This window comes from Chionomys nivalis, chromosome 7 (assembly GCF_950005125.1).
Source record: "Chionomys nivalis chromosome 7, mChiNiv1.1, whole genome shotgun sequence".
Lineage (NCBI taxonomy): Eukaryota > Metazoa > Chordata > Mammalia > Rodentia > Cricetidae > Chionomys > Chionomys nivalis.
This window is the reverse complement of record NC_080092.1, coordinates 84732582-84753819: the sequence shown is the minus strand read 5'-3', so window position 1 is coordinate 84753819 and position 21238 is coordinate 84732582. Positions and strand designations below refer to the sequence as shown.

General features: G+C 41.9%; 1 protein-coding gene across 1 annotated transcript in view; it reads right to left on the bottom strand.

Moving 5' to 3' along the window:
- Positions 1-3426: 3426 nt before the first annotated feature.
- LOC130877085 (leucine-rich repeat-containing protein 37A3-like) overlaps positions 3427-21238 on the bottom strand; it is a 32910-nt gene continuing 15098 nt past the window's right edge. The window contains exons 6-10 of the mRNA XM_057773991.1: positions 14984-15055; positions 12204-12278; positions 9550-9668; positions 5537-7269; positions 3427-3555 (exon numbers count right to left, since the gene is read on the bottom strand). Of these exons, the coding sequence (XP_057629974.1) occupies positions 3541-3555; positions 5537-7269; positions 9550-9668; positions 12204-12278; positions 14984-15055 (2014 nt within the window). The 3' untranslated portion in view covers positions 3427-3540. The remainder of the gene's footprint in view (positions 3556-5536; positions 7270-9549; positions 9669-12203; positions 12279-14983; positions 15056-21238) is intronic.

Here is a 21238-nt window from a genome sequence, read left to right as displayed (position 1 = left end):
AGCTAGCCAATAAGAGGCTGGAGCTAATGGGCCAGGCCCCGCCGCTCTTATTACAACAGAGTGGCACCCAACATGCTAATGAACTCCACGTAAAACCTGAGAGGGCTTAAAAAGGACACAGAGACAGAATTTAAGACAGCTTTTTGCTGTTTGTGGGTTGCGTGCCGCAAAGAAATTGTCCTGACTCAGCAGCAGGAAAAAAAACTGGCTGTTTTAAAATGCCGGCTTTCTGGGCTGTGCCGCCATTGCGATCTCTGTCTGGCTCCTGTGGGAGACAGAGTCTTTGAATGGAGCATTTGGAGTAAAGTGCTACGGCTTGCTTGATGGCAATGTGGACTACTGTGTGCCTGAACTGTGTGTGGCTCAGGGGCACCAAATGGCTCTGAGGCTGGAGGGCTCAGCTCCGCCATACTGAACTGTGCTGGTCTCAGGCAGGAACTACCGTAATTACTGTAATAACAGCGCAATTAAAGTTTAGACTAGGCAGGACACGTGTGGTACCGTATTACCTGTACATGGTGCAACTTAAGTTTTTAAGAACTGCTTAACATTTTAAGAAATGCTCCTGGATAGTAAAAAAATTACAGATTCACAATAGAACTGATTCAGACACTGTTGGATGAATGTACGTAGGCTTGAAAGAGAGAAAAAATATATATAAAGAATAAAGTTAATGTCTTAAAAAAAGGGTAAAGTCTTTAAAGAGACAGAGTACAGATAGTTATAGATTAAAAGAAATAAAGAAAAATAAGCCACGTAAAAATGGAAAATTCACAGAGAGTCTGGATTCTTTGTATTGTGTTTTCTTTAAAATTTTTGACTGTGAAGGAGCTAAGTACAGAGAGACATTTCATTATATGGGCTGCCAAGCTAAACCAGAATGGATATAAGGGTATTATGATTTCAGAATATGGGTCTAAGGATATGATGCTTTGGAGAGGGTCTTCTTTTGTTTTCACAGAGGATGAGACTCTGTGGATTGCGTCTATCCCAATATGGTATGATAGACCACACCCTCCTTAAAGGTTGTTGTGAACACCTTCAGAAAATTACTTCACTCAACTGCCGACTGAGATGATCCTGACACACAAGTTACACCATGAAAGATCTGAATACAGCGCCCCCATTCAGCAGGAAGCAGTTTGGAGAGAAAAACTGCGCCCATGTTCCCAAATATGGTTTATAAATGTTCTTTTACATTTAAAGGGGGATATGATATAGATGATATAGATATAAATAATTTGCATTGGTATGGATTATAAGGTCAATTTTGGTATGTGTATATGTATTTCTGATCTTGATTAAGGTATTGTGATTGTGTAGTTCATTTTAAAAGTATAATGCATAATTAGGAAATATAGGTTGCTAATGGATAATCATCAATAATAGTCAAATTTGTAGTCATGTTAGATTTTCTAGATATATATATATATATTTCAATTAGATAGGCATTCTTCATATCTTTCAAAGACTACAGAACATGGCATTTAAAATATTTTAATAACTTAGGGCTTTTCATGACAATGAGACACGTCTGCTCCTGGCAGTACCAATCTACTTCAAGAAGAAGATGGGCATTGAAGAGGCTCCTTATGGAGTTTGATAGCCATTTGGGCAAGAAACTGCTCTTGCCTGGACTGTTGCATAAACTGGACACAGAGAACCCACAGAAAGAGGACTGCTGCACTTGCCTAAAGGTGAGATGGTTTTTTGGGGTTCCTGATTCATAAAAGAGTCTGCGAGACATTCTGCAGGACACAGCAGAAAGTGACTGAACTGTCTTTGGAATTTCCTGCTTCATGAAAATGTCTGCTGGATACTATGGGCCTGTAGGCCGAAGATGGATGCCCCAACGGTACAAAAGAACTTTGGGTGACTGTCCAGGCAGCAAGATGTCTCTGTCATTTCTAGAGTTTGAAGTTTCTTATTTCTTGTTTACTTAGGTAATATTATATCCTTCTGGAGTCTTTGATGGAGTTGAAGAATGGTTAGTTATAGTTATAGTTTTCCTTAGTTATGATAAAAGATAAAATAGATATAAATATTGTAACTGTAATTCTTGCTTGATAACTGTTTTGCTATATGTAATCTTACTATGTTAAAGTGAAAGCCTTTCTTTTTTGTTTAAACAGAAAAAGGGGAAATGATGGAGGTGGGTCTTGTATTAATCTGTTGCTTTCATTGGTTAATTAATAAAGAAACTGCCTAGGCCCATTTGATAGGCCAACCCTTAGGTGGGTGGAGTAAACAGAACAGAATGCTGGGAGAAAGAAGCCGAGTCAGTGAGTTGCCATGATTCTCCCACTCCAGACAGACGCAGGTTAAGATCTTTCCTGGTAAGCCAGCTCGTGGTGCTACACAGAATATTAGAAATGGGTTAGATCAATATGTAAGAGCTAGCCAATAAGAGGCTGGAGCTAATGGGCCAGGCCCCGCCGCTCCTAATACTACATTAGTGCACCAAAGTGCAGTAAAGACATGACATAAAAGTAGAAACAAACAAACAAAAAAGTAAAGACAAAGTGCAGTAGGGACTAGATCCACAATGCTGCCCACACTGGTTGTAAACTGAATGAAAACTCAGAACCTGGGCAAGGAGGCCTGTCCCGCCCTTTATGTATGACAGCTGACCTTTGTTACAAAACCATTACTAGGCAGGGTCCCAGTTGGATTCTGCTTTCTCTCATGTCTGTGAGCTTTTCCCCTTTTGGACTCTCAAGTTTGTTGGATGTGGGCCCATATTTCGATTTGGCACAGAAGCCATTAGCCCGGTCTGAGCTGGTCACATAGCTCTGCAGACAAGCTGTCTCTGCCTTAACAAAAGCCAGGATGTGTTGCTCCGAGCTTTCTTTTGTTAGAATGTAGAGTACCTGAGAAGAGATGTTGACCAAAGCTGATGACTTAATAGTTTAGAGGTTTGGTGCTTCCCTTCCTTTGTAATTTGGAGGATGTCTTATAGAGATGCTAATTCATGGCCTATCTGACTGCTAGATGTGGACATGACTTAAGCCAAGGCACCTGGTTGCCTAGGAGACAGCCTAATGTGTTTTCCCCCACTCAATTCAGGGGGGTTATAAGATGTTTGGAGAATAAAAAAGTGGTTCTGGCTTTTTCCATGATGACGGTGTAAGCTGTGTCAGTTTTATTCCTCGCGACTCCGTTCCTGCCGGGTTAGGGGATCTGTGTTGGGCCCACATGGGCTCCGACAGTTGTAGAAAACTCCAAAAGCCAAATTCAAAAGTTATCTTGGATTATTTATATCTTGTTTCTTGCTTCTGTAGCTTCTTCCTAATGTCCAGAGTAGACTGATCGATGAAATAAGCATCAAATGATGTCTGCTGTTAGAACTTTAAAAATAATCTTTAATTATAATGAAGTCATACATTTTATTACTATTGTATGGTCATGTGGTACATGCCTCAACATGCAGGCAGAAGTCAAAGGACAGCATATGGAGTTAGTTCTCTCCTTCCACCTTCAAGAGGCTTCCAGGCATGGAACTCTGGTCACCTGGCTTGCATCGTGAGGTGGCAAGTACCTTTATCCACTACGCATCTGTAGAACATAAATATAAACTTAGTAATACAATACCATCTTTCCTCAAGTTTTACCTCTCATAGACCTTTTTAACTTAGACCTTCTATAATGTGCTTAACCTTTCCATGTCCTCAATTTTGATGTACATTTTGGAACACTGCTTACTTTAGGACAAAACTACCACCTACAGTTCTTTCGCATCTGTGTAGCTGGAACGGCGGGCTGCTTCCAGCCACCCGGCTAGCTTTACCCAAAATAACAACACACAAATTGTATTCTTTTAAACACTGCCTGGCCCGTTATCTGTAGCCTCCTATAGGCTAACTCTCACATCTTGCTTAACCCATTTCTAATAATCTGTGTAGCACCACGAGGTGCTGGCTTACCAGGAAGGATTCTAGCCTACATCTGTCTCAGTTCCAAGAATCATGGCGACTGCCTGATCGGCTTCTGTAGAGAGCCACGTGGATTCACACCTGATGGCTATGTGTAGAGAGCTAAATGGAGTTGCACCTGATGGTGTTGGCTTCCGCCCTCCGCGATCCCGAAAGCGAGTGCTCTCTGTGATAATCAACTCCTAATATCAACTAGGCCTGACTTATGCTATTATCACACAATGATTGTCAGCTGCTTGCATATGTGTGGACCTATGGGTAGTGCCCACCTGGCAATCTGGGGTTGGCGGCCCAGGCCTACTTAAGGGCTGGGAGAGGTTTGCCCAGAGAAAGAGAGAGAGAGAGAGAGAGAGAGAGAGAGAGAGAGAGAGAGAGAGAGAGAGAGCTGTGAATAAAGTCCTGAAATAAACTGCTTAGCAAGAAGAGCTCTGGTGTTGCGTCTTCCTTGCTGGCCGAGGGGAACCGCGACAGGCTTCTTTCTCCCAGCATTCTGTTCTGTTTACTCCGCCTACCTAATTTTCTGTCCTATTAAAGGGCCAAGGCAGTTTCTTTCTTTCTTTTTTTTTTTTTTGGTTTTTCGAGACAGGGTTTCTCTGTGGTTTTGGAGCCTGTCCTGGAACTAGCTCTTGTAGACCAGGCTGGTGTGGAACTCACAGAGATCTGCCTGCCTCTGCCTCCTGAGTGCTGGGATTAAAGGAGTGAGCCACCACCACCCGGCCAAAATTCATTCTTGAGCTGTGATTGGTAACTCATGTATATAATCTGGCAATTGGAAGGTTAAGATAGGAGGACTGCCATGAGCTTGGTATCAACTTCGGCCACAAAGTGAGCAGGCTATTTTGGGCTATACAGTGATATTCTGACTCAAAGAACCAAGGTCTCAGGATGTACTTCTGTGGTTGAACCCTTTGTTTAGCTTGTACTAGGTGCTGGGTTTGATCTACATGGAACAACAAAACAATATTTCTTTTTTTTTAAAAAACCCTAAAAACATTCTTCCAGGTGAGTAGCTTTCTCATTTATAAAAGATCATACTGAATCCAATATGTTACATGCTTTATTGTAGTACATTTTATTATATTCTGTGTTTTAAGTCTGCTTCCGTGTCTTAAATTTAGAAACGCAGTAGAAGTTAGGTGTGGTAGCAAACACATTTAAACGCAGCACTGGGAGGCAGAGACAGGTGGATCTCTGTGAGTTTCGGGCCAATTTGGTTTGCATGAGAATTCTGGGAATCCAGGGCTACACAGTGAGACCCTGTCTCAAAAACAAAACAAAACAAAACAAACTAGTACATATAAAAATACAGTGGGAGCCGGGCAGTGGTGGTGCACGCCTTTAATGCCAGTACTTGGGAGGCAGAGGCAGGTGGATCTCTATGAGTTCGAGACCAGCCTGGTCCACAGGAACTAGTTCCAGGACATGCTCCAAAACCACAGAGAAACCCTGTCTCGAAAAACCAAAAAAAAAAATACAGTGGGAATCATTGTCTTGGCTAGACTAGAGTTATGCGGACAATACAAGATCTGAAGTAGGAGGCCCTGGTCTTTCTGCTTAAGTGACTGAAAGGGTACGCAGGACCCATGTTCCAGCACCGTCCTCACCTGACTTTGTTCCAGACCCTTCTGTTCACCTTGGGTTTCTGTGCTCTCATTGACGATGTTGTCAGTTTTCCACTGGTCCATATCCCATTCGGCCCTGGACAACTTGAATTCTTGTTGCTCACTGAGATGCTTCATCAGGAGGCCGGTTCTGAAGATGAGTTTGGCACAGAACAGTTGTACACGGGGATCAGAGCAATCCATCTTCAAAGTCCTGATAACGTGAGAAATAAGCTTTCTCATGTTGTTGTTGGGGATGCGGGGCCGCAACTGCTGGTTTAGCTGAGATTCAAAGCGTTCACCTGGTGACATCAGTAATGGGTAAGCAAATTCTTTGAAATGGTCATGGGAGTCAGACCCCAAGTTGAAGTCTAACCGTGGCTCGCTTGTTTGCTGAGCAGTTGTAATTAAATCAGATGTAGGCCCATTAGACTCTACAGTAGGATTCTCAGGGGGAATATTTTCTAATGCAGCTTCTTTAGGCCCAGTGAGGGCTGGTTTGAGGATGTTTTCTTCAGTATCATCTATTGCTGCCTGATTTTCTTCAAGAAGTTTTTCTGTAGGAGGTTCTAAGGGAGCATCTAATTGTGCAAAAGGCTTTTCTGCATAACTCAGGTCTCCTAAAGATGAAAAGACCCCTCCTGCAGGGGAATTTACCAGGCTCCTCACTGCAGAGGATGCTGGACTCTTTGCAATCAACCGGAAATGATAGTTTTTCTTCCTAAGGTTTCTGTGTCTCTTTTCAGACAGTAAACTAGGGCTAGACCCCTTTGTTCTTTTCACATTGGCGTTTGCACTTTCTAAAATGAAAATGGTGTAAGACAAGTCTTTTCGTCTGTCTATGAACTCAGGCAGCGATTTTGTAGTGGGAGTCTTGTCCACCAGCGACTGTTCTTGGGAAGAAGACACTGCCTCCCCATGCTCCTTTGGGAGCAAGGGCTCTGGGTGGAAGGAATTTCCCACTAACGTCCTGGGCTTCTGAACCAGACCGAGCTGCTGCAACTCCGCTGTGGGTGGGCTCCCGAGCTGCCCGTCTTTGGTGATGCTCTCCACAGGTGTCTGGACACTCTGCTTATTCCACAGGCTCTTGTCACTCACTTCCCTGAAGCGCCTTTTCTGTCTGCTTCCTGTCCTCTTGAGCACTCTGTTCAGGCTGTGGAGTCTTTTCTCTGCCTTCTCAATCTCTGCGAGACTGTTTTCCTCTGCCTGGGCAGGTGCCCATCTCTTTCCAAATATTAGTCGTTTAAATTTGGGACTCAAGTGGCCAGACTGCTGCATAAGCATGGCAGTTTTCTCTTTCTTTCTAACCTCACCAATCTCTGTATCTAACAAATTCTCTAGAAAATAAAGTTTATTCAGTTTATTTTTGTAAGCCATCTTACTTGTTTTTGGTACAGGGTTAAGAGCAAGCCTCCTTGAATCATTTTTGTAGGATTCCAGTGAACCATCTGCATTTTGTACATTAGAAAACAGCAGTTTTATAAATGGTAGCAATGTCGACACTACATCTTCCAGATTTCCCTCTGAGAAATATGGCAGTATGTAATTCAGGGCACTAATCACATCACTTTCATCGTTAAAGTCGAGCTGCTCGTCCATGAAGCCTGAAGAGCTAAGATCATCTTTTTCTGGATAGCCCATCTCTGGTTCAATAGTGACCTCAGTGCTGGTGTTCTCCTTCCGGGCCTGCAACACCTTCATGAATGCTCCTTCGGGGTTCCCTATAGATGCTCCAACTGTCAGAGATGGAGAGATTGCTTTGGGTCAGAAAATGCTGGCAGCCCTTTTTCAGTCCACAGTCATTCAACCCAACCAAGTAAATTAGGGGCCAGCAAATACCAGAGGAAGTGAAGAGAAAAATCAATTCAAATTTAAACCTATGAATTGGCAATGACAACCAGAGAGGACAGAACTACCAAACTAGCTGCTTAGAACACACAAGCGTGCACACAGGGCGCTGACGGAGAGTTGCGAGAGTTGCGCATGTTCCTGCCTCAGCAAAAGGGCGTGGTTGGAATCCAGGGTCTCACTAAATTGCCTATATGGCTTTGGATGGCTCCTTTTGCCTCAGCCTCCTAAGTAGGTGGCATTAACACCATGTACCACCACACTCAGTTTAGAAAAACACTTTGAAAATCATTTGCTACCCGACATGGTGGCATACACCTGTGATCCTGGCAAAACACTTCCAGAGTCAGAAACAGGCATATCTGTATGAGTTCAAGGCCAGCCTGGAGTATCCAGGGAATCTCAGGCCAGTCAAGCCTATATAATAAAATCCTGCCTCAAGAAACAAGCAAACAGTTAATTAAAATCACACAACTGATCTGTGGATAGAAAAAAACTTGAGGCTGAGCACAAATACAGAGCTGGCCAATCTAGGCATGTTCCATTAGGAGAGGCTGGCAGCATTTACTGTTTCTAGAACGAGAAGTTCTTGGATTCAAAATAAAAGTGCATCATAGTTTTAATAAAAAAACTGCAAAAGAAAACCAAACAAAACCATCTACACCTGCCCTATAGGTCAGGGGTGCTTGAGACCATGTACACAAAGCCAGCTTTAGACCGCAGTGCAGTATATAAGAGACCAAGGTGCCAAGCACAGTGCACATACAGTTCACATATTACCCCTCCCATTCCAGTCCCTCTCTGCTCTTTTCACGTATGGAACATTGTTTTATATGTATATGCTTCTTTTGCTTTTTTGAGACAGGGTTTTACTGTGTGGTCCTGACTGTTCTGGAACTCATTCTGTAGACCAGGTTGGCCTTGAACACACAGAGATCCACCTGCCTCTGCCTCCCAAGTGCTTGGATTAAAGACGTGCACCCTTGCAGCAGCCACCACCACCTGGCTAATAGGTATGTACTTTTAAAGGATTCATTTTACGTATATGACTGTTTTGCCTGCATTTGCGTGTGTGTACTTCATGTGTGCCTGGCCTGCAGAGGTCAGGCCAGGCATAGGATCCCCTGAAACTGGAGTTATGGATGATTGTGAGCCACAGTGTGGATGCTGGGAACTGAACCTTGGTTTTCTGCAAGAGCAGCAAGTACTTTAAACCACTAAACTATCTCTCTAGTTTTGTGTTTGTGTATGTATGCACATACATACATACATACATACATACATACATACATACATACGTACGTTGTGTCTGTATGTGCATGATGTATATGTGTGATGGTTTGAGTGTGGAGATCAGAGGGCAGCCATGTGGAGTTTTTTCTTTTCTTCTACCTTTATGGGGTTCCAGGGATTGATTGTGATCACTAGATGTGTGTGGCAAGCATCTTGACCCTGAGTTATCTCGTTTGCCCACTGAACAGTCATATTTTTAAATAATGCATTAATATTTGAGAGCTCAATTTTCACAAGGGAGAAATTTAGAAGCTAGGGAGTTTTGTTACAAATGAAGGAATAGAAATAAACAATTGTTAGTTTAAATTTTAGGAACATCACAGAAGGGGGCATGGTGGTAGAAAGCTTGTAAGAGCCAGAGGACCAGGAAGTCAGATGTGAGATTCTGTTGTCTAGGAGTGACAAGAAAGTTATGTTTATGATACCTCAAAATATGGTTGCCTACACACACCCAGAAAAAGCACAACACTGGTATCCATGTTAAAGGTCACAAGGTCCCACTCCTCGACAAAGAGTTGCAGACAACTGAGGGCCGCTGAGCGAGGCAGAGTCTATCCCTCCCAGGGATGAGCTTCCTAACTGGCTATCCAATAAAAGTGGTCAGCCATGAATCATATACACACAAGCAACATAAAAAACTCAGCAAGTTCTATTATAGATTTATGTGTTTATATATCTGTATATATAGCAATAATAATCAAGAAAAAGTCAATTTGAGAGGGAGGAGATATGGGAGAGGTTGGAAGGAGGGAAAGGAAGGCACGAAGGGAAGTGATATAATTAATTTTAATTAAAATAAAAAGTAATTTAAAAAGAAATTATCTTTACCAGTTAAAAATTATATGTCAAAATTAAACATCAGGCAAGAGACTCACGACAATGTGTGGTGTTTGTCAGACATCCAGTATGGCAATGCAGTTTGACTGTCTTGCAGACAACCTCAATATCAGTTTTATATTTGCAGAGGCAGCAGGCCATATGTCTAGGTAAGATTCTGTAAATAGAAAAACAGAGAATTGGTTTACTGGAAAAGCCTTACTGAGGTACAGAAAAGGCAGGCCAAGGCCACCACAGGGTCACAGAGGACAGAGTTTTTGGGGCATGTACTCAATGGCAAATTGCTGCTCTCTGATACTGAAAGTAATCATGGAGGAGGACAGAGGTGTTCAACAGAAGAGCAAGTGTCGGGTGTGTGTGTGTGTGTGTGTGTGTGTGTGCGACACTGATGGTAGACGTCTCTCTCCTCAGCTCAAGTCTCACTCTGGGTTGGTCACGCTCAGGAAGAATGGCCTGGGCAAGCCTCCAACCTAGGGATAATTTATTTCTGTTTAAGTGGAAGATACTAGAAGTCACCTTAAACCTAAAACCTCCTCCTTTAAGTTATGCCATGTAGTTCAATGGCATCAAGGATCACAATTGACCAAGCCTCATAATGTGCAGTTGAAAGAATAAAGGCTGGGAATGCAGCTCTTTGGTATGGTACTCCTGTATCAGTGCAAGGTCCTGGGCTTGATCTTAGAATTACACACACACACACACACACACTCGCCTCACAAGCATACCACACAACTATACACACATACCACATACACACATACCATATGCACTCATACACACATACGACACATGCACACACACACGTATACAACACACAATACACATACACACACACACACATAGACCACAGTAAGTAAAATGTAATTGTAAAGAGAATCCATGAATTGATAACAGTACTCAAAAACAAAAGCTGGGTAATTCTCCAAAAGAACACCAGTTAATAAATGTGTCAGTTTAGATCACCAAGTAACAATTGCTTCAGACAAGTTTATCATTAGGCACATCCACGTGAAAGATGCTTGGGAGGACACGTGGTACGGCAGCAGTGAAGGCCCATTGAGGGGGACGCATGGTGCAGTGAAGGCCCTTTGAGGGGGACGCGTGGTGCAGTGAAGGCCCAAGGGGGACGCGTGGTGCAGTGAAGGCCCATTGAGGAGGAAGCGTGGTACAGGGAAGGCCCATTGAGGGGGACGTGTGGTACAGCAGCAGTGAAGGCCCATTGAAGAAAACCTTTCCTTCTGGTCAAGAGGATGGGACTCAGATCTGGGACATTAGTGACATCATTCCAGTTGGGCAAGTCAGCCACCCCTTGAAGGGAACACTCCACAAGACGGGAGACCCAACTTAAGCCATGCTGATGAGGTGAGAACGGTTTTCTCTTAGATGAGACAATCTGTTCTCCTTCCCAGAATTCCTGGCCTCCCTGCGGTTGCTGTGGAGTCGCCACGCCCTCCTGAGTCCTTACTCTGAGAGCTCCTATTTTCACTTTCCTTCTCTTCGATCCCGTTCTAGATGCTGGCCACATCCTGATGCGCTTTTTCTAGTCCTTTGGGCCTGTTTCTCCCCCTCCATGATGCTCTCTGCTCCCCTTTAACTACGTAGCTGTTGGAGTGGCGTGGTCTCCCCTTTCCTCCTGTTTGTCTGATACTTCCAGGCAGCAGCTGAGCCCACAGCTTGCTTTGTCTGTTTGTTTACTCTAACTGGTTTCGAGGTCCTTTTGAGTCCATTCCTAACCTTAATTTCCCTGGTAACATGTGGTATCTGTAGTGGGGCTTCCCCAAATTCCCATAGATTATTTACCTTATAAGTACCTCTCATCCTCTGCTGGTGAGATACGCTAAAGATCATGCTCAGTGAGAGAAGATGGCCAAAAGGCCACTGTGGGATGTCATTTATGAGATGTTCTGGGGAAAGAAAAGCTATAGGGCTAGAAATAAGATTGGCTCATCACAGGGGCTGGTGGTGGGAAGGGTACAAACATTCAGGAGGGATCCTTAGGAGGGGACAAATGGTCTGTGTCAGTTCTGTAATAGTGGTTAGGGAACTAACTATGAAAGCTTCACTAAACTGTGCATTTGAATTAATTGCATGAACATTACATCTCAATACCTCAGACTCAAGAATAAGGCAAATCTCAAAAGAATTTCAAATACAAAAAATTATAAAGAAAGCTAGGGCTGACAAGAAGGCTCAGCAGAAAGTCCCCTGTCATGCAAACAACTTTGATCCCTGGAACCCACAGTGTAAGAAGAGAGTCATCTCAGCCGGGCGGTGGTGGTGCACCCCTTTAATCCCAGCACTCGGGAGGCAGAGGCAGGCGGATCTCTGTGAGTTCGAGACCAGCCTGGTCCACAAGAGCTAGTTCTGGGACAGGCTCCAAAACCACAGAGAAACCCTGTCTCGAAAAACCAAAAAAAAAAAAAAAAAAGAAGAAGAGAGCCATCTCAGAAAGCTGTCCTCTGACTTCCATACTCACACTCATGCCTGCACACACACACGCACACACACGCACGCACTCACTCATGCACAAACACATCTGCACACGCATATGTCTGCACACACATACACACATGCATGCACACAGACACGCATATCTGCACACACACACATGTCTGCACACACATGCGTTCACACACATACGCATTAACATTTTTAAACCTAAGTAAACTCATCCTAAGAAAGTAAACCTTACAGATGCTCCAGCTCCAGGCTCATCATGAGGATGTTCTCAAGCGCTGCTAGCGGCACACGTGTTGTCCCCAGGTCTCTGAAGGAGAGAGATTTCATGAGGAGCCATTTTCATCACAAGCGGTCACTTATGCTCTGGCTTTCCTATAAAAGTATCTGGTTTAGGAATTTATTGTTGGGTTTGGAGAGATGGTTCAGAGGATCTGAATTCATTCTCCAGCACCCACGTTGGGCAGCTCAGAGTCACATGGAACTCCATTTCCAGAGCCGCTGCCACCCTCTTTTGGCCTCTCCCACACATGTGGTCATATTAGCACACACACACACACACACACATACATACAGTTAAACATAACTAAATGTAAAATCTATTGCTGTAGAAGATTATTTCATAGAGCTCTTTTCGAAAAAAAGAGCAGGTTTAATATTTGCTTAAATCAATAATCTTGGCATAGAACAGAGTCTGTCTCCATCACTGTCTGACTCCATAGAACAGAGTCCGTCTCCATCACTGTCTGACTCCATAGAACAGAGTCCGTCTCCATCACTGTCTGACTCCATAGAACAGAGTCCGTCTCCATCACTGTCTGACTCCATAGAACAGAGTCCGTCTCCATCACTGTCTGACTCCATAGAACAGAGTCCGTCTCCATCACTGTCTGACTCCATAGAACAGAGTCCGTCTCCATCACTGTCTGACTCCATAGAACAGAGTCCGTCTCCATCACTGTCTGACTCCATAGAACAGAGTCCGTCTCCATCACTGTCTGACTCCATAGAACAGAGTCCGTCTCCATCACTGTCTGACTCCATAGAACAGAGTCCGTCTCCATCACTGTCTGACTCCATAGAACAGAGTCCGTCTCCATCACTGTCTGACTCCATAGAACAGAGTCCGTCTCCATCACTGTCTGACTCCATAGAACAGAGTCCGTCTCCATCACTGTCTGACTCTCATTTTCATCTTGCACACACGCTACCGCAGCTGTCACTCAAGTTTCTTTTCACTCAATTTCTAAACACCCAATTCCCATTTATTTAAAGTCCTGTCAGTCAGTATATACATCTATATTAAAAACACAGGAAGCTGGCTATTTTAATTTTTGAGACAGGGTTTCTTTGTTAGCCCTGCCTGGCCTGAACTCACTATGTAGACCAGGCTGGCCTCAAATTCTGAGCAACCTGCCAGCTTCTGCCTCCCGAGTTGGATCTAAAGGCACACCACCATACAGAGCTCCCTTCTCACTTCTTTTTTTTTTAAACAAAATATTTACTTATTATTTATGTGTATGTGTTCAGGTGCCTGTTGAGGCCAGAAGGACCGAGTTCCAGGTGGTTGTGAGCCACCTGGTGTGTGCTGAGAGCTGAGCCTGGGTCTTCTGTAAGAGTAGTAAGTCCTCTTAACCACTTGGCCATCTCTCCAAACCCCTTTCCTTCTAAAAAAAAAACTGATTTTTTTAAAGTGTGTGTGCATGTGCACAGACGTCAGAGGTGTCAGATTCCCTGGAGCTGGAGTTACAGGCAATTGTGAACATCCCAGTGTGGTTGCTGGAAATCAAACATAGCTCCTCTTTGTAAAAGTAGTATACACTGGGGCTCTTAAGTCATTAAGAATTTTGCTCTTCAGGAGGATTGGGGTTCCATTTCCACATCCACATGTGGCTCACAATCGTCTGTAACTCCAGTCATCTGGCGCCCTCTGCTGGCACATGTGGGCACTGCATATACAGGTTGCCTAGACATTCACAAGGAAAAGAGCCACAGTTGAAATATTTTTTAATTTAAAAGGTAGGGTGGATCTGGGGGAAGAAAGGAAGTGGGGAGGAAAGACTGGGGAAGAGAGCTGGGGTTGGGATGAAATATATAAGAGAAGAATAAAAAGAAAGAAAAATAGTATACACTTATGACTGTGCTTTCTGAGAAGATATTCCTACATTGTTTACATATACATCTCTATGTTCTTCAACACACTTTCCTCCTCAGCTGAATGTCTTGCCCATTGTATCCTTTCTTTACCTTTTTCATTTGTGTGTGTGTGTGTGTGTACATGTGCCACAATGTGATGGAGGAGGGTTATCTGTCTATGTGTTACTTTCATTGGTTAATAAATAAAGAAAACTGCTTGGCCTGATAGGTCAGAAGATAGGTAGGCGGGGAAGACAGAACAGAATGCTGGGGGAAGAAGGCAGTGAGTCAGACACCATAGCTCTCCTCTCCGAGATGGACGCCGGTTAGACTCGTCCCGGTAAGCCACAGTCAAATGGCAATACACATTAATAGAAATAGGTTGAATCAATATGTAAGAGCTAGCCAATAAGAGATTAGAGGTAATGGGCCAGGCAGTTTTCTTTATTTATTAGCCAATGAAAGTAACACATAGACAGATAACCCTCCTCCATCAACAATGTATTTGTGGAGGTCAGAGAACAAATAACACGAGCTAGTCCTTGAACTCAGGTCCTCAGACTTGCTGGAAACCCTCTATTTGTCAGGCCCTACTCTTATTTCTTTTATTTCATTTTCTTTTAAGACACAGTGTCTCCCAATGTACACACGTGGGTGATCTGTAACTCTCAGAGATCTGCCTGTGTCTGCCTTCCAAGTGTTGGAATTAAAAGCAGTCACTGCCTTCCCTGGGCAGTCAATGGTTTTTTTTTAAACATTCAGTTAAAACTAAAATTGGGATTTTAAAAAAATTTTTAAGACAAAATGCTCTCCTGATGGAAATAAAGATGAGTTCCTTAGAACTCATCTAAGGAACCATGAGACAGCTACAATACTCACAAATATTTTAATGCTGGCAACTTATAAAGGTAGGGATCTTCAACAACTGTCAGAGGGTTCTGGCTGAGGATTCTGAAAAATGTGATAGAATTTATGTTACAAACAATGCAGCATCTTGAAACTACCTCAAAAGTTTGTATTAATTTCTTTGGCATAGACATCTATATTTTTAAAAAATCATTATGTTTTTTACCTATAACATCCTTTATAGGTATATATTACTATATATTATTATTATTGTATAATATACTTAGAATCCATGAATTTCCTTCCCTTGGATACCATCCGCGAGTATAGGAAAAAATAAAGTAAAATGGAGGAAAGAAGGGATATAAAGGAAAAGATGCCGAAGAGCTTTTAGGTTAAAAAAATCCAACAAACAAGTAAAAGGGTAATAAAGCCCTTAACCTATAGGAAAAGCTTTTTGCTTTTGTTTTGTTTTGGGTTTTTTTTTTCAAGACAGGGTTTCTCTGTGCAACAGTCCTGGCTGTCCTGGAACTTGCTCTGTAGACCAGGCTGGCCTTGAACTCACAGAGATCTGCCTGCCTCTGTCTCTGCCTCCTGAGTGCTGGGATTAAAGGTGTGCGCCACCACTATGCAGCAAGGAAAGTGAGCATTGCATTATAAGAATTGAAAGGAACACCCTAAGGTTTTCAGACAACCAACCTTAATATATCCAATAACCTTACAGGCTCTATTACAGCTAATTGGACTCCTGTGCCAATGTTAAATTTAAGGATATTCAAGGAAGCAAATAGTCTCATATGGCATGCATTCACCTTTTGTGAAGCAAATGTTAAACTTGTGGTCAGGCTTTAGAACAGCTGGTGCAGGAGCAACTAGATACTCAGCATATTGAAGAATCAACCAGCCCTTGGAATTCTCCTGTATTTGTTGTTAAAAAGAAATCTGGAAAATGGAGAATGGTAACAGATCTAAGAGCTGTTAATAAGGTGATCCAACCAATGGGCTCTCTATAGTCTGGCATTCCTTTGCCTTCTCTATCTCCTAAAGGATGGCCTCTTACAGCTATTGATTTAAAAGATTGTTTCTTCACAATGCCTTTAAAGAAGGTATACTTCACAAGACAGAGAAAAATTTGCCTACGCATTGTCAACTTATAATAATTCTCAACCTGCTAAATGATATCAATGGAAGATTCTCCCACAGAGAATGTTAAATAGCCCCCCCCCCCGTGCCAATGTTTTGTAAGTCAATTTCCTGAATCTATAGTTTATTATTATATGGACAACATTTTACTGTCTGATTCAAATTGGATACTTTAGAAAGAATTTTTAAAGAAGTAAATAAAATTTTGCTCTTTTAGGGATTACAGATTGATCCTAAAAAAATCCAAAGAGGAGACTCTATTAATTATTTAGGCTACAAAATAGGTTTACAAAAACTGAGACCTCAAAAGGTGCAAACTAGGAGAGATTGATTGCAGACTCTTAATGAATTCCAAAGATGGCTAGAAGACATTTCCAATCTCTGGCCTACTATTGGAATAGGTCCTGATGTTAATTTAGACAAAACCTTAGATAGTGACAAGGACTTAAATAGTCCCAGGGAATTATCAGCTGAAGCTGAGAGAATTGACTTTTAGTGAAGAGAAATTACAGAAGGAAATTCAGAAGATTCGCACGGATCTGAATCTTAATGCATTCTGGTCATACTACCCTCCACACATTCCCCTACAGGAATTTTAATGCAAAGGGAAGACATTATTTTAGAATGGACCTTTTTTACTACATAAGCTGAGTGAAAAATTAAAAACTTATTTGGAAAAGGTCTCTGAGTTAATTCTAAAAGAAAAATTGAGACTTTGTTGTTGAATGAGTTTTCTGTCCTGCCCAGTTCCTGCAGTCATTAACTCCCCCCAAAAAAAATCACACAAAGGTCTACATTAGTTATGAACCAATTGGCCTAGTATCCCAGACTTCTTATTAACTCATACTTATATTAGCCCATTATTCTTGTCCATGTTAGCCACATGGCTCAGTACCTTATTCAATGAGGCAGTTACATCTTATTACTTCTGTGGCTGGGTCACAACTGCAGACTAGGACTTCCTTCTTCCCAGAATTCTCCTGTTCTCATTGACCTGCCTCTACTTCCTGTCTGGTTGTCCTGCCTATACTTTCTGCCTGGCTAGTAGTCAATCAGTATTTTATTAAACTACAATGGACAGGATATAAACCATTGTCCCACAACACTCCTCCCCATCTTTTTTTTAAAGGAACAAGAATTCTGAATCTAATACCCTTTGTTTAGCTTTTTTCTTGACCATTAGCCATAACAACTTGTAACCAACATTGTAAACAAATGAAAATTTCCATAGTCCATTTGTTGGGAATGTGGATGTAGTTTTCCAGGTTACTTCCTGCTGTTTGGGGGCACTGATAATCTTATGGGGACCTAAAGAAAATTTAGAATTATCACCAAGTCATGACTGGAGTATCCTGTGAGGCTTGATAATCTCAGGCAGCAGTCTTGAATTTGTTTTTGATGATAACTCAGACATCTGGGCCGTCTGTTCCTACCAGATATTTCTCAGGTGGTCTTCCTTGATCAAACCTAATTTTTCTCAGCTCAGAATAAATCCACAGCCTCTCATTTCCTGTGGAAACAAAAGCAAAACCTCTTCCTCAAAGTAACATACCTTTTGACTTGAATTTTGAAGTAAAGGTATTTTCAAAATATTTATGTTTTATTAATCCAGCAGCATTTATAAACAAATACCTTCTAGTAGCTGTTGCTCCTTCCTCAGCGTAGCTGTTGCTCCTTCCTCAGCTGTCAAGCAATTCAAAGACAACATAATAATATATAGTATCCCGATTTTCTGTATATTTTTCATCTTTATGTGGCTTTATTTTAACCTCTTTTATTTTTAATTTTTGGCTTTTTGAGACAGGTTCTCTGTGTATCTTTGGAGGTCCTGGAACTCCTTCTGTAGATCAGGCTGTCCCTGAACTTACAGAGATACACCTGCCTCTGTCTCCCAAGTGCCACCACACCTTGAACTCACAGAGATCTGTCTACCTCTGCCTCCCAAGTGTTGGGATTAAAGGTGTATGCCACCACACCCAACTACTAACTTTTTTTCTTTTTTTTCTCTCAAGCCTACATATATTTTTAAACACAGTAAACCATTTAGAGGTTTTTTTGTTTTTGAATCTATCTTCACAGTATATATCTCTCTTTTTCTGACCACATGAGTCTGTAATTTGCTAAGCAATATGGAGAGGATTAAAGCTGTGGCTTTGAAGGCTGGATCCAGCCCATTTCTTATTTCTGAGATTCCAGGCTCATGGTGGAGGTACCAGCTGGAGCCATGTTTATTGCCACAACTCTATGGCATTTCAAGGCCCCTGCCAGCAAGCAAGCTGCAACAGTGTGCTTACAAACCACACTCAAATGCTCTGTAGTTGGACCTTCTGCCTGAAAGAGTCAGAGTTTGCACTGGCAGGATGGCCTAGAAAGCTGACATTTTAAAATGGCAGTGCTTTTTTCCTGCTAAGACTGAAAACCAAAGAGCATGCAGTCAGCTTTTCATCAACACTATTTAAGTGTTTCGTGGCAGGATCTCTTAAAAGAGCTGCAAGGTTTTGCAGCTAAAGCTGAGTCAGGAAGCCTCTCTTAAATGAGACACATTTGCCTCTAGCGAGCAGAGCCCACCTGAGAAAGTGCTGCTATCAATAAGCCATGCTTTACTCTATTCTTTTCTGTCTAGAATTACTTCCCAAGCTCTCTCAGGCTTTATGTGGATTCAGTTGTCCATGTGGGTGCCATTTGTTGTTGGGGTGCTGCAGCTTGCTTGCTGGCAGGGACCTTAAAATGTCATAGAGTTGTGCCAATAAACATGACTACAGCTGGTACCTCCACCATGAGGCTAGAATCTGAGAAATCTAAGGAATGGGCTGGATCCAGCCATCAAAGCCACGGCTTTAATCCTTTCCATATTGTTTAACAAGTTAAATACTCACATGGTCAGAAAAAGAGAGATATACAATAAAAAGAGATTTAAAGATGAAGAGAACCTCTAAGTGTTTTACGTGTGTTAAAAATATATGCAGGCTTGGGAGAGAAAATAAAAAGGTTAAAGTCCTTAAAATAAAAAAAAAAGAGAGAGTAGCTGGAATGGTGGCACATACCTTTAATCCCAACACTTGGAAGATAGAGGCAGGCAGACCTCTGTGAGTTCAAGGCATGGTGGCACACACCTTTAATCTCAATGCTTGGGAGACAGTCAGACAGATCTCTGTGAGTTCAAGGTGTGGTGACACACACCTTTAATCTCAATGTTTGGGAGACAGTCAGACAGATCTCTGTGAGTTCAAGGTGTGGTGACACACACCTTTAATCTCAATGCTTTGAAGACAGAGTCAGACAGATCTCTGTGAACTCAAGGTGTGGTGACACACACCTTTAATCCCAGTACTTGGGAGGCAGAGGAAGGCAGATTTCTGTGAGTTTAATGACAGCCTGGTCTATAGAGGGAGTTCCAGAACAGCGAAAGATACATAGAGAACCTGTCTCAAAAAGCCAAAAATTAAAAGTAAAAATAAAAAAATAGAGGTTAAAATAAAGCCACATAAAGATGAAATATACACAGAGAGTCTGGATACTGTATATTATTATGTTCTCTTTGAATTGTTTGACTGCTGAGTAAGGAGCAATAGCTGCTAGAAGGTATTTGTTTATAAACGCTGCTGGATTAATAAAACATAAATATTTTGAAAATACCTTTACTTCAAAATTCAAGCCAAAAGGTATGTTACTTTGGAGAAGAGGTTTTGCTTTTGTTTCCATAGAAAATGAGAGGCTATGAATTTATTCTGAGTTAAGAAAAATCAGGTTTGATCAAGGAAGACCACCTGAGAAATATCTGGTAGGAACAGATGGCCCAGATGTCTGAGTTCTCATTAAAAACAAATTCTAGACTGCTGCCTGAGATGATCAAGCCTCACAGGATACTCCAGTCATGACTTGGTGATAATTCTAAATTTTCTTTAGGTCCCCATAAGATTATCAGTGTCCCCAAACAGCAGGAAGTAGCCTGGAAACTACAGCCATTCCCCCCAAAATGGACTATGGATATTTTCATTTGTTTACAATGTTGGTTACAAGTTGTTATGGCTAATGGTCAGGAGAAAAGCTAAGCAAAGGGTATTAGATTCAGAGTTCTTGGTTCCTTTAAAAAAAGATGGGTAGGGGAGTGCTTTGGGACAATGGTCTGTATTCTGTCAATTATATTTTAAGTTAATGCTGATTGGCCAGTAGTTAGACAGGAAGTATAGGCAGGACAACCAGGCTGGAAGTAGAACTGGGGCAATGAGAATTCTGGGGAGAGTGAAGTGCATTCTGTAGTTGTGACCCAGCCACAGAGCAAGCAAGATGTGACTGCCAAATAAGGTACTGAGCCACGTGGCTAACACAGACAAGAACAATACGCTAATATAAGTTATTAAAAGTTAATAAGAAGCCTGAGCTAATGGGACAATCAATATAGACCTCTGGATGTTTCTTTGGGACTTAATAATTGCAGGAACTGGGCAGGACATAGACCTCATGACAACACTTCGTCCATTAACAGGAATAGACCCAGCAAAAACTATAGTACCTTTTAATACTAATGAAATTGACAAATTATTTGAAGAAAGTGAACCCTGGCAAAGAACTTGTAGTATTTTTTGGAGAGATTAGCAACAACTATCACGAAAGTAAGAGAATTCAACTTTTCAAGAGAACTAGCTGGATCCTTTCTCACATTGTATGGGGCACACCAATAACTGGAGCCCCTACATTCTATGCTGATGCAAATAAATCAGGAAAGGCAGGTTGGAAATCAGAAAATTTAAGTAAATTGGACCAAAGCCCTTATGATTTGATCCAAAAATCAAAACTATATGCTATTCTCATGGTACTAAGGAATTTTAAAGAACCTCACAACATAGTTACCAATTTGCAATATGCAGAAAGAGTTGTTTTGCATATTAAAACAGCTGAATTTATACCAGATGATACAGAATTGATTTCATTATTTTTTCAGTTACTAAGATATAGTCAGGGATGGGCAGTAAAAAAGACTTTTCCATCATGTGCCAACAAGTCAAGGAAAGTATAAGGAAATAACCTACTTGTTCTTTATACAACCAAACACCACTACCTGCAGGAATTAACCCAAAGAGTACTCAAAGGAATTAAATCTGGCAGATGGATGTATTTCATTGTGTAGAATTTGGAAAACTAAAA